The sequence below is a fragment of the Salvelinus namaycush genome, chromosome 5 (genome assembly GCF_016432855.1).
Source record: "Salvelinus namaycush isolate Seneca chromosome 5, SaNama_1.0, whole genome shotgun sequence".
Classification (NCBI taxonomy): Eukaryota; Metazoa; Chordata; class Actinopteri; order Salmoniformes; family Salmonidae; genus Salvelinus; species Salvelinus namaycush.
This window is the reverse complement of record NC_052311.1, coordinates 54,976,234-54,988,733: the sequence shown is the minus strand read 5'-3', so window position 1 is coordinate 54,988,733 and position 12,500 is coordinate 54,976,234. Positions and strand designations below refer to the sequence as shown.

Here is a 12,500-nt window from a genome sequence, read left to right as displayed (position 1 = left end):
TGCCTGTATGTAGGAGTGGTCAGTGAGACAATAGTGCTATCTCATCTGAAGTCATGTTTCTGGAGTTAGAGTTTGAAAGAAACTCTAAGTATGAGGCAGACAATCCAGGATAATGTTCATTAGGGCACACTGTATCAAAATGTTTGGCAACGGTAAACTGAAATCTCTATTAGTATTGGACAAGTTCAGTCAGGTAGTTCAGTTAGGTAGGACCTTACTTAGCTTCAAACATTTTCTCCCTACTGAACATCCCCAAACCCCAGTCTGTCCAGCAGTCAGTGTTCTGTTATGAGCCTGTAATTCTCAATATTCTGAGGGCTAAGGACAGACAGAGAGAGAGAGCAAGAGAGAGAGAGAAAGAGAGATGTCCAGAGAGCGAGAGAGAGAGAGAGAGAGAGACATAGCGAGATCGGTGTATAATTACAGCCAGTCAGAGCTCCCATCCCCTCCAATCCTATCTCCCTTTCAAAGACAGCAGTATTTTTAAGCTCAGCGTTTTCCCCGGCCCAAAGGGCCTTCTCTTCGTCATGTGATGCCTGCTGTCTTTTTGTCATGGTGGCCCCCATAGTTGAGCGCTGACCCCCTCAGCCCCGTCTCCTGACTGATCACAGTGATGTTTTATTACTGTCGGCCCAGCCTCTCTAATCTTTAACCAGCAACGCTCATTTCCTTCTCCAGATTTAAATGCAAATGTGAAATTTAATGATAAATGCATTATCTGATAGGGGCCGATAACACTGATTCACTGTCAGTATAAAATACACACCGCAGGGGGCTTCAGCACCAGCACAACTTGTCCAAATCCCACTTTTATAAATGTATGTACCTGCTGCAATAAATTCTTAAGGTCATATGCATTAGAAGGGAATCATATTTTGTGTGTTCAGCAATGTGGATGTAATGCCCTCAACAGTAATTGCTGTGTTGCTATCTTGTTCGATGTATTATCCATCACTTTGATGAAGTGACTTTTAAGATGAACAAAAAAACAAGATACAACCATTTTTTCGAAACTCTTGTGAAGAACAGCAAGGGGAATCTGCATGGTAAAATGAGATTTTCAAAGAGAAAATAAATAGAGTAAATTTTTTCATTCTAAGCTTTCTTTCAGGGTTTCATTCTATGTTCAAGCACATATACCATAAGATTAAGAGCAAAGCAATTTCATCCACCCATTCAACACTGGTAAGTTAACTTACTATTCAATGGTGATAATATACTCATTTAGCTCACCACATCACTTTTCCCAGTTTTTCATCTATTGTTATTAGGAAGCACATTTTATCCCAACTTCAGAGTTGTGGCTTATATCTCTTGTGCCTTGCTCTTTCCCTTTCTGGTAGATTTGAAAGCACTCATCCTACGAGGTGCATTCCATTCCCAGCAGGCAAAATATGTCATTAGATGTCATAAAAAAGTCACTTCCTGGTTGAAATACGGCTTTCTGGTTGAGGGATGTCAGTTAACTGCCAGACAACCAGATGGCAACCACCAGAGAGAGAGAGAAATGACGTAAACTTACTTGGTCCATCCCAATCCTCTGGTCCTATAGCTGGGTGTCTGGACTCACTCTGCCCATCCATGTCTGACTCCCCTGCTTCTCCACTGCCATCTTCTTCACCTGTAGACAGACGGGGAGATGGGACAGGTTGGTCATACAGTAGCATGTTGAGTGACATCACTCACAGTTAAATCATATTGTTGCCAGACCACGTTTGATCAAGGAGCACCCATATAATACAGTTGAAACAACTGTTATCAGTGGCTTCAGAAAGTATTCATACCCGTGGACTTATTCCACATTTTGTGGTGTTACAGCCTGGACTCAAAACACATTAAATATGATTTTTCACACAATACCCTATAACGACAAAGTGAAAACATGTTTTTAGAAATGTTTGCAAACGTATTAATAATGAAATACAGAAATATCTCATTAACATAAGTATTCACACCCCAAAGTCAATACATGTTAGAATCACCTTTGGCAGCGATTAGAGCTGTGAGTCTTTCTGGGTAAGTCTCTAAGAGCTTTGCACACCTGGATTGTACAATATTTGCTCATTATTCTTTAAAACATTATTCAAGGTCTGTCAAGTTGGTTGTTGATCATTGCTAGACAGCCATTCTTGCCATAGATTTTCACGCCGATTTTAGTCAAAACCATAACTACTATAGTTACTCAGGAACATTCACGGTCTTCTTGGTAAGCATCTCGAGTGTATATTTGGCCTTGTGTTTTAGGTTATTGTCCTGCTGAAAGGTGAATTTGTCTCCCAGTGTCTGATGGAAAGCAGACTGAACCAGGTTTTCCTCTAGGATTTTGCCTGGGCTTAGCTCTATTCCATGTATTTTTATCCTAAAAACCTCCCTGGTCTTTGTAGGTGACTAGTGCTGAACGATTAGTTATTTTTGAGGTCGATTCGGTTTCGGTTTGATTATTCAAAAACAATCACGATTTTCGATTTAGTTTTCAATATATATTTTTTACATTAAATGCACTATGCATTAAAGGGGTTGAATGCTGTAACAACACATAAATAAAACAATTAATACAAGTCGTATGATGGTAGAGACTGCCCATTACTGCTTATCATTTATTAAAATGACTTTACTTGAATAAAATATTTCTGTTATTGTGTATATTACATTTGTTTTATTTGATGACTTTATTATTTAATTCCAAGTCATCATCTCATCTCTATAGAGCTGCTGCCCATGCTGTCTGACAAAATCACTATTTTAGTGGTTCTTCAAAGTACATAAGACATACTTTAATGACTGCTGAATACCAACTATCAATCACTTAGATCATGTATTTTCAGATAAGAATACCTTGTGAAGCAGCTGCTCTCTATGTATCCGTCCTGATCGCACATTCTTCTGTCTCTTATATAGCAGGCGTAGAATAAACAGACCGGACACGTGAGAGCGCAATGGATTATGGCAATTGTGGTTAATTATCAAGTTATCTGCGCTAAACTATGTAGAACATTGGCCTGTTGGAAACTACAACTCCCTACTACATCGCATAGTTTGTGTATGATCTGATTTATTTCTAGAGAAACTGCAGCGCAATGTGCGCATTGAGCTCACATAAAAAAGCAGAACGAAATGAACCGATGACGGTCAATTAGTTGTTTAAAAACCAAGAAATAACCAACATTTCGGTTAATTGCTCAGCACTACCGATGACAAGCATACCCATAACATGATGCAGCCACCACCATGAAAATATGAAGAGTGGAAACAGTGATGTGTTGGATTTGCCAAAACATTACGCTTTGTTTTCAGGACATAAAGTTAATTTCTTAACCAATTTCTGTTGCAGTTTTACTTTAGTGCCTTATTGCAAACAGGATGCATGTTTTGGAATATTTTTTATTCTGTACAGGCTTCCTTCTTTCACACTGTTATTTACATTAGTATTGTGGAGTAACTATAATGTTGTTGATCCATCCTTCCTATCACAGCCTTTAAACTCTGTAACTGTTTTAAAAAGTCACCATTGGCCTCATGGTGAAATCCCTGAGCGGTTTCCTTCCTCTCCGGAAACTGAGTTAGAAAGGACTCCTCTATCTTTGTAGTAACTGGGTGTATTGATACACCACCCAAAGTGTAATTAATAATTTCACCATGCTCAAAGGGATATTCAATGTCTGCTTTTCATTTTATTTTTACCTATCTACAAATATGTGCCCTTCTTTGCGAGGCATAGGAAAACATCCCTGGTCTTTGTGGTTGAATCTGTGGTTGAAATTCATTGCTCGACTGAGGGACCTTACAGATAATTGTATGTGTGGGGTACAGAGATGAGGTAATCATTCAAAACTCATGTTAAACAATATTATTGCACACAGAGTGAGTCCATGCAAGTTATTATGTGACTTGTTAAGCACATTTGTACTCCTGAACTTATTTAGGCTTGTCATAACAAATGGGTTGAATACTTACTGACTCAAGACATTTCAGCTTTTCATTTTTTATTAATTGGTCAAAATGCCTAATAACATAATTTCAGTTTGGCATTAAGGGATATTGCGTGTAGGCCGGTGACAAAAACTCTCAATTTAATAAATATTACATTCAGGTTGTAATACAACAAAATGTGGAAAAAGTAAAGGAGTGTGAATACTTTTTGATGGTACTGTAACTAACGTTAAACATCTAGGGCTGAAAACAAGAAACAAATGGTTATGTTAGCTATATATACAATGTTCTTAACAATAAGCAATGTCACCCCTGCAGCTTTGAATGCATTGTCTTATTGTTACTATGTATGTCCAGTACAGTGCATTGAATTGCAAGAAGTATCAAGTGTGTGTAACTGTGGGACCAGTGGCTGTGCAGCTGCAACACTTTTATCTAGAGTTCCCATGAGTTACCATACAGGAGGAAGCCCATGTGTAGCAGGAAGGAAGGAGGAGCAAGAACTTTGGGAGAGCAAGAAAAAGAGAGGGAGAGAGAGAGGAAGGTGGCTATTTATTACTGTTTGATCTATTGTGGAGGAGGGAGAATGTGTGTTCTAGGACGCAGAACAGCAGATTTACAGTCTCAGGGCTGAGGCTCAGAAAGAGAGAGAGAGAGAGAGCTAGACGGGGAGAGAGACAGAGAGAGAGAGAGAGAGAAAGATAGAAAGGGGAGAGAGGGAGAGAGGGGGGAGGGAGAGGGAGGGAGAAAGGGAGAGGACATACCCAGGGATATTTGGCTATCTATCTCTAACCTGGGAAGTAAAGTGCTTAAATACCTTGTAAAACAGAGTACTTTACAGCCTACACAGCCACAGCAACCACCGTGATGGGAATACGGCTTACCACGTTCCTAGATTTTCCTTGAAAACCTCTTCTGTTTTGCATGTCCAAGTCCACTATACAGACACAGACAATTAAGTCGTTCTATAACAAACCCCTAAATCCAAAAAACACTAGCACTGTGGAGGGGGGACTGTTGGATAAGAGCGTCTGCTAAATTATTAGAATATAAAAATGTTTATGTCTCCAGCCCTGACTTCAGTCTCTGAGCTCTACTGCTGGTGGTAGGCTTGTCCTTAGTGGAGGGGATACTTAGTTATATCTGGTCACATCATCTTTTCCGTTGCTTTGATGTGTTAAACCTACAGAGTACGTCCAAGGGCATTGATGGGTTATTATTAGACTTCATTGAAGAAGGAAGCAGAGGGATGGATTTAGTCAGACCCTTCAGAAGTAAAGGTACTAGGATTACAACTACTACTGGCTCTGGCTAAAAGTAGTGTACTATATGGTAAATAGAGTGCCATATCGGACACGTCTATACAGTCCAGAATAAGGCCTTAACGTTGTGTCCATCCTGGGTTCATCTTCAGATCAACCAACACTCACTGTGCTTGTTTGGCTTTCTACACACATGGCTCACTTCAAAGAAGGCAGCAAACACTGCCAAAAGGATAGCAGCTTCCTGCCTCTCTGTGTGAGAGAAAAACGTCAAGCGAAGGAAGTCTGCAGCACTGTCCTACTAACAGTAACATGAGGTCACCGTGACCCAGTTTAGCTCATGCAAGTGTCTGCTTGGGATGGCGAAATTCTCCCCCTTTCCTTCCTTCCCAGTAGGTATTATCAGTGAGCCCACTCACTGAATCCGCCTCGCTATTTACTGTTGGGGGCCTGGAGTACAGTTAGCTGGAGACGCTCTTTAGCATACTGGGGATCACTAGGCGTTATGACGAGGATAACAAAGGGCGAATATCAACAGTTCCTTTCAGTGGAGCGAGTTTAAAGAAGCCGGGTGAGATAACATTAAAGGCAGTACCTTGATCTCAGGCGAACATGTTAAGCCCTGCAACGAAACGTATTGGAAGTGTTTAATTACAGCTCAGGAAATGAAGCTACAAGATGATTCCTTAATTAAGCAGTGATTACGGATTTCCTGCTGCATTCTATCTAACCACCGTTTGCAATGCATTTTAAACACAATCGCCCAGGCAACCTCACAGAGATGAACAATGTCACAGGCAAGCAATGGGCTTGATGAAGATTCCTCTCTAGCGAATGTCACACGGGAAGCCAGCAAGGAGGAACATGTTGTAGCAGTATGTAGGATACAGTATGATAAAGATACAGGGATACATACAGCCTCTTCATGATTTCAATGTGCATGAGCTATCTCAAAACCTTTTTGCCATACGAACAGACTATTAAAGCATTCCGTTTCATTCAGAGGGGGCTGTGTTTGATATCACTTGTTTCTTGCGGTGTTATCAAAGGATACAGATTGTCAATTATCTACATTATAGTCTATGTCACAATAATCTACTGTTGGCTAAATCTCTTTCCTTGTTTAATCAAATGAAGACATTTAGGAGTGAATGAGAAAAATAATGTATCTGAGAGTGAGGATGGAGAAAGGTGGAGGGAAGAGTAAGGGGTTGGGTAGGATGGGGTAGGGTAGGGTGCATGGGGTAGGGTAGGATGGGGTAGGGTAGGGTGGCATTGGGTAGGGTAGCATGGGGTAGGGTAGGGTGACATGGGGTAGGGTAGCATGGGGTAGGGTAGGGTGATGAGGTAGGGTAGGGTGGCATGGGGTAGGGTAGGGTGGCATGGGGTAGGGTAGGGTGGCATTGGGTAGGGTAGCATGGGGTAGGGTAGGGTGACATGGGGTAGAGTAGCATGGGGTAGGGTAGGGTGATGAGGTAGGGTAGGGTGGCATGGGGTAGGGTAGGGTAGCATGGGGTAGGGTAGGGTAGCATGGGGTAGGGTAGGGTGGCATGCGGTAGGGTAGAGGGGCATGGGGTGAGGTTGCATGGGGTAATGTAGGGTAGCATGGGGTAGGGAGGCATGGGGTAGGGTGGCATGGGGTGGGGTAGGGTAGCATGGGGTAGGGTTGGGTAGAATGGGGTAGGGTTGGGGAGCATGGGCTAGATTAGGAGAAATGGGGTAGGGTAGCATGGGGTAGGGTAGGCGGCATGGGGTAGGGTAGTATGGGGTGGGGTAGGGTAAGGTGGCATGGAGTAGGGTGGGGTAGAATGGGGTAGGGTAATGGGGTAGAGTAGGGGTAGGGTAGACGTGCATGGGGTAGGGTAGGGTAAAATGGGATAGGGTAGGTAAAGTGGGGTGGGGTAGGGGCCCATGGGGTAGGGTTGGTGGCATAGGGTATGGTGGCATGGGGTAGGGTAGAGGAGCATGGGGTAGGGTAGCATGGGGTAGGGTTGGGGGCATGGGGTAGGGTGGCATGGGGTAGGGTGGGAGATCACGGGGTAGGATAGGGGAGCATGGGGTAGGGTTGGGTAGCATGGGGTAGGGTGGGTAAGCATAGGGTAGGGTGGGGGAGTATGGGGTAGGGGAGGGGGGCATGGGGTAGGGTGGGGAGGGACTGGGGTAGGATAAGGGAGCATGGGGTAGGGTGGGGTAGGGTAGCATGGGGTAGGGGAGGGGAGCATGGGGTAGGGGAGGGGAGCATGGGGTAGGGTGGGGGAACATGGGGTAGGGTAGGGGAGCATTGGGTAGGGTGGGGAGCATGGGGTAGGGTAGGGTAACATGGGGTAGGGTAGGGATGCATGGGGTAGGGAAGGGGAGCATGGGGTAGGGTGGGAGTGCATTGGTAGGGTAGGGGGGTAGGGTGGGAGTGCATTGGTAGGGTAGGGGGGCATGGGGTAGGGTGGGATGCATTGGTAGGGTAGGGGAGCATGGGGTAGGGTGGGAGTGCATTGGTAGGGTAGGGGGGCATGGGGTAGGGTGGGAGTGCATTGGTAGGGTAGTGGGGCATGGGGTAGGGTGGGAGTGCATTGGTAGGGTAGGGGGGCATTGGGTAGGGTGGGATGCATTGGTAGGGTAGGGGAGCATGGGGTAGGGTGGGAGTGCATTGGTAGGGTAGGGGCACATGGGGTAGGGTGGGAGTGCATTGGTAGGGTAGGGGAGCATGGGGTAGGGTGGGAGTGCATTGGTAGGGTAGGGGGACATGGGGTAGGGTGGGAGTGTATTGGTAGGGTAGGGTAACATGGGGTAGGGTGGGAGTGCATTGGTAGGGTAGGGGGACATGGGGTAGGGTGGGAGTGCATTGGTAGAGTAGGGTACATGGGGTAGGGTGGGAGTGCATTGGTAGGGTAGGGGAACATGGGGTAGGGTGGGAGGCACAGTGTATGTTAGGGCAGAGTTTGCGGGCATGTGTCAGTGAGCTGTTAGAATCAGGCGTCCCTATCGCTGCTTCATCAAAGGACAGCCTCTCCAGCCAAATCACAGTCACACACAGTCGGGTGCCACACATCCAGGTCAATAAGCTTATAGGCGATTTACACAAACAACTCCTCCAGCAAGGTAGGAACAAAGTCATATTGGCTTTTTCTCTCCCTTTTAGCATTGTCTTTGCCAAGGAAGCCCTTGAAAATGTCAATCTGGTTCGCGTGCGACTTTAAGGAGCTCAGAGCCGTCTAATCTGACCAGCCAGCCAACAGACAGGTTGCTACTCCCTCTACACAGTCTTATTGTAGCATAGAGGATGATGATGTTGAAATGATGTCAGTAAAGCAAATGGTTACTGTATGTTTAAACCACCATAGGATGCGTTAGGTTAAGGTTAGGATTTAGGGTTGGGTTTGACCATAGATCTATGTTAGTCTCGGTTGTCATGGTAACCAAACTGCGATCAAGATCACATCGCTTTCTAATGAAGATAAACTAGCTAATTCTAGTCAAAGGCAAAAGACAGAAGGTCATTCATGTTTAAAGAAGGTTGTTGATACAGTAAATACCATGTCGTGATCAGCCATTCCAAAAAGACACTGTCTCCACCAAAGTCAAGCATAGCTGTAAGACTTCTGTCTCTGCTCTCAGAAGAACCATTCCAGAGAATACATCATACATCTTCCAGAGATACGGGCCAAACACCCCACCAACACTATGCAGTCCCTCCAATGGAGGGAGGTTATTAGTGAATAAGCCTTGCCACTGTCTCTTTAACTGCCAATAAATTCCCATCATTACAGAATCTGGCAGTTTTCCTGGGCGTCTGCGCCGGGTTTTATCTCCCTCTCTCTCCAGTCTGGGAGCATGTAGATCTGGCCCCGTTAGATTGTCATACTTAACAAACATTCATGATTCATTTCCTCCAATGAGTCAAATGGGGCTAAAGGGATGTCTCGATTCATCTTATCGCGCCACAAATTAGCATTTTCCATATTCCTCAGCATCAACTGTGCATTAAAATTCCACATTTACCATTCCAGGCACTGGGCTGGCAGCTGTGGCAAAATAAAACTGAGAACGGAGGAGATGCTCTGTTGGTGGGATCCTGATTATTTCTGAATGGCACAAAGAGTGACACATGAATTCTGCCACTTTCTGTTTGTTGCTATACGTCTCTGACTGACTATGATTCAGATTAGCCATTGAAAGGTCAAATCGAGGGTCAATGTGATTTTGTATTTACCACAATGAGTATCCTACCAGATATTCAGGTCCCCTTGAACTGTGAGGAAGTAAACTGTGTATGACTGCATTGTAATGCCATAATTTGGATCTATTAACGGTGATTGGAAGATAAATACAATTGTCTCATTCTTAGAAATGCAATTACATTTAAGTTATATGGTCACTGTATGCACTTGACTACCATCAGAATCACATGTAATCAATAACAATCTATGTACATTAAAGCTGCTTTCGTCATCAGTAAATAGGTGAATCTCACAGACACACACACACACACACACACACACACACACACACACACACACACACACACACACACACACACACACACACACACACACACACACACACACACACACACACACACACACACACACACACACACACACACACACACACAGAGCAGCTTGTGCCAACACCGTGTTAAACTTCCCCCATCCCCTTCCCACTCATATTTCCACAACAATAAAAAGGGGTACAAGAACAAGGTGAAATTTCACAATTTCAGTAAAAGAGATGCCACTCGGTAAATAAAACGGCATTTTCTCACAATTATGGCTCTGGGAGTGACAACAGAGTATAAATCCTGCCTCTGGGTTCAGTTCACTAGCAGGTGGACCGTGCACAAGAAGTTGTTTGAGGATAGATTCTTCAAACTCCAAGGTTGTTTCTGCAGGGGTGTGGAAGGTGGGGGTGTGTGTGGTGGAGGGGTGTGGCTTGTCCAGAGTGCTCATGGGTAGAACCCCTCTCTCTAACTGAATGTTGGTTCACATGCTCTCCTCTCACAGAGCTTCCCTGTTCTATTCTAGCTGGCTACTTCATTTCACACCAATGTATGTCGTTTCAGAGCCATTATGACGTGTGGTGTCACTGACAGACAAGAGCCTCTCTATCATTTCATGGTAGATGAGTAGGCATGGGTAGAACTGAAGAGTGACACTCTCCAAGTAGATGAAGGTGTCCACAAAGTGGAACGCTGACACAGTTTGCAGAAACACAGATTACATAAATGACATTCTGAATAAGAATGTGTATAAGGGACAGGGATTCTGGGAAAGAATAGACTAATCCTTTGTTAAAACATTGGACGACGCAACAGCAAAAATGTATCACGTATGCTGCCAAACAGACACAACAGCTGACTTAATAAGACTCAAGTGCTCCAAGCAGCTGCTAAAAGACAAGGTGACGACATAGTATAGTGTGTTGGCGTATCTTCCCTACACAACGCATACAGAACCAGCAAAGGTCCCCCTCGCAAAACAGGTTTCTGGCCTCAAGGGTCTTTTCCTGGTTAAAAGACGTATATAAAAGGTCATCAATAACAGGTGCAGGACAGGAACAGAAGAATGCACAGGTTCCAGAGTCAACCAACCATGGCCCTATGAATTGTGTGAAGAGTCTCAGTCACGACCAAGTCAAGTCAAGCTGGGGCGTCAAGGTGCTCCCACCAGTTATCTGAAGGAGGCCCTGCCTTTTCTGCAAGGGTAAGGCAGACGGGTAAGACTTTGGTGGCATTCAACTTCTTGACCTTTGCGCCTTTAAGCGGCTTTGCTACTTCACCGCACTCCGATCAAAGTTAATAAGTGCTTCATATGTTAATGAAAATTGGTCCTCCTCTTTGTGTTCCCACAGCTTTTTAATACCTATTATAGGCTCCAACTTTTAATGGAGGTTTTAGGTCCCTGTGACAAGCCCATTTCGCAGAGTGACTACACAGATACAAGGCTAAGCTAAGACCACAAAGTCCCACAGTGTGGCTCAGTGGAAAAACCTTCCTTCACAGGGGAGACCGTATTCTCCGAGAGGGAGGAGTGAAGGAAGAGAAGGAAGAGAAGATAAAGGCCATGGGATGAGTGGCTGCTTTAAAACCTACGTTCAACTCCGCACCGGACTAATTACACCACGGCCATCACATTTGAGAGGGTTTAGTTCATCAAGGGGCCCTTTTTTTCCTCCTATAGTCGAGGAATAACACACTTAAACCGTTTAATGCTGGTCCAGGATTGCGTCCTGTTTAAATCGCAGGCACTTTCAACATAAGTGGGGGTAAATTTAAGCCACTCAGACATAGGTTTAAATGAGGTTTAAAGAGATCTCACTGAGCAATGGAACATGGCTGGAAAATGGCTATACCTGATGATTGAGCAGAACTTGCAACGACGAAAGAAAAGAAAGTTGGATAGGACATCACTTGGGTTTTAAGAGGAAGTGGGACACTTAGCTAAGCTTAGATAGTGAAAGTAAAAAAAACAAATCTGACTGGTAAAGCTTGTACATGACAAGGGAAAGATTATTTAAGTATCTCGAAAACGAACAGTTGGCACTTCGGACAACTCTTAGTCCTACTTTATTCCAAAACATCAGAAAGTGAAAGGAGATTTGAGGCACACACACACTCATACTTGGTCTTATCCAAGACAATGGAGGTATCAAATGGTTTCTCCAGGGCTCTTTGAAGACTTGTACAATCACATTTTAAGAAATGTTAATATTCCTTGGGCTACTTTCACATACAGTACTGTAGTGTTCAATTTATCCTAGAGCTAATGGGTCTGTGAATCACAATCTATTCAGTGGTTCTCCTGTTGCAGTGTATAACTCTCACAATATACAGTTATATCAGAGGCATAGGGAAGGAGGTGTTGCTGTGAAATCAAATGTTGGAAAGGGGCACTGTTATTGCTATGATTATTGAGGGCATAGCCTATGCAAAGCACGAAAATAGTTCTTTTTTTTAAGACGTTTTCAAATCCTAAAAGTTTAGAGGTGTGAAAAATAAAGAATAATTCAAAACATTTCTTGTTCAAGGAAAAGGAGACGTGAGACATTCAAAGTATTGGTTCTTCATTAAAAGGCAAATTTATGGCATTCATGAGCCAGTAATTCTGGGGACACCTGGGGTACTAAAACCCAAGAACTGGGGGTATGGGGGAGGTGTGTGTGTGTGTGGGAGGGGGGGGGGGGCATGTATGCACCTCTGTGTATGTGTGTGACAGCTCTGTCATCTTCACACTGTATCCTGGAGCGGGTTGTAATTTAACTCCTGTGATGGCAGGGTGTGACCAATATGAAACTAAAATAAAGCAGCAATCTAAT

At 44.1% G+C, this 12,500-nt stretch overlaps 1 protein-coding gene across 1 annotated transcript in view; it reads right to left on the bottom strand.

Moving 5' to 3' along the window:
* The window catches only part of zfpm2a (zinc finger protein, FOG family member 2a), a 146,916-nt gene that overhangs the window by 90,531 nt on the left and 43,885 nt on the right, over positions 1 to 12,500 (bottom strand). Inside the window, exon 3 of the mRNA XM_038994537.1 lies at positions 1,523 to 1,621. Within this exon, the coding sequence (XP_038850465.1) occupies positions 1,523 to 1,621 (99 nt within the window). The remainder of the gene's footprint in view (positions 1 to 1,522; positions 1,622 to 12,500) is intronic.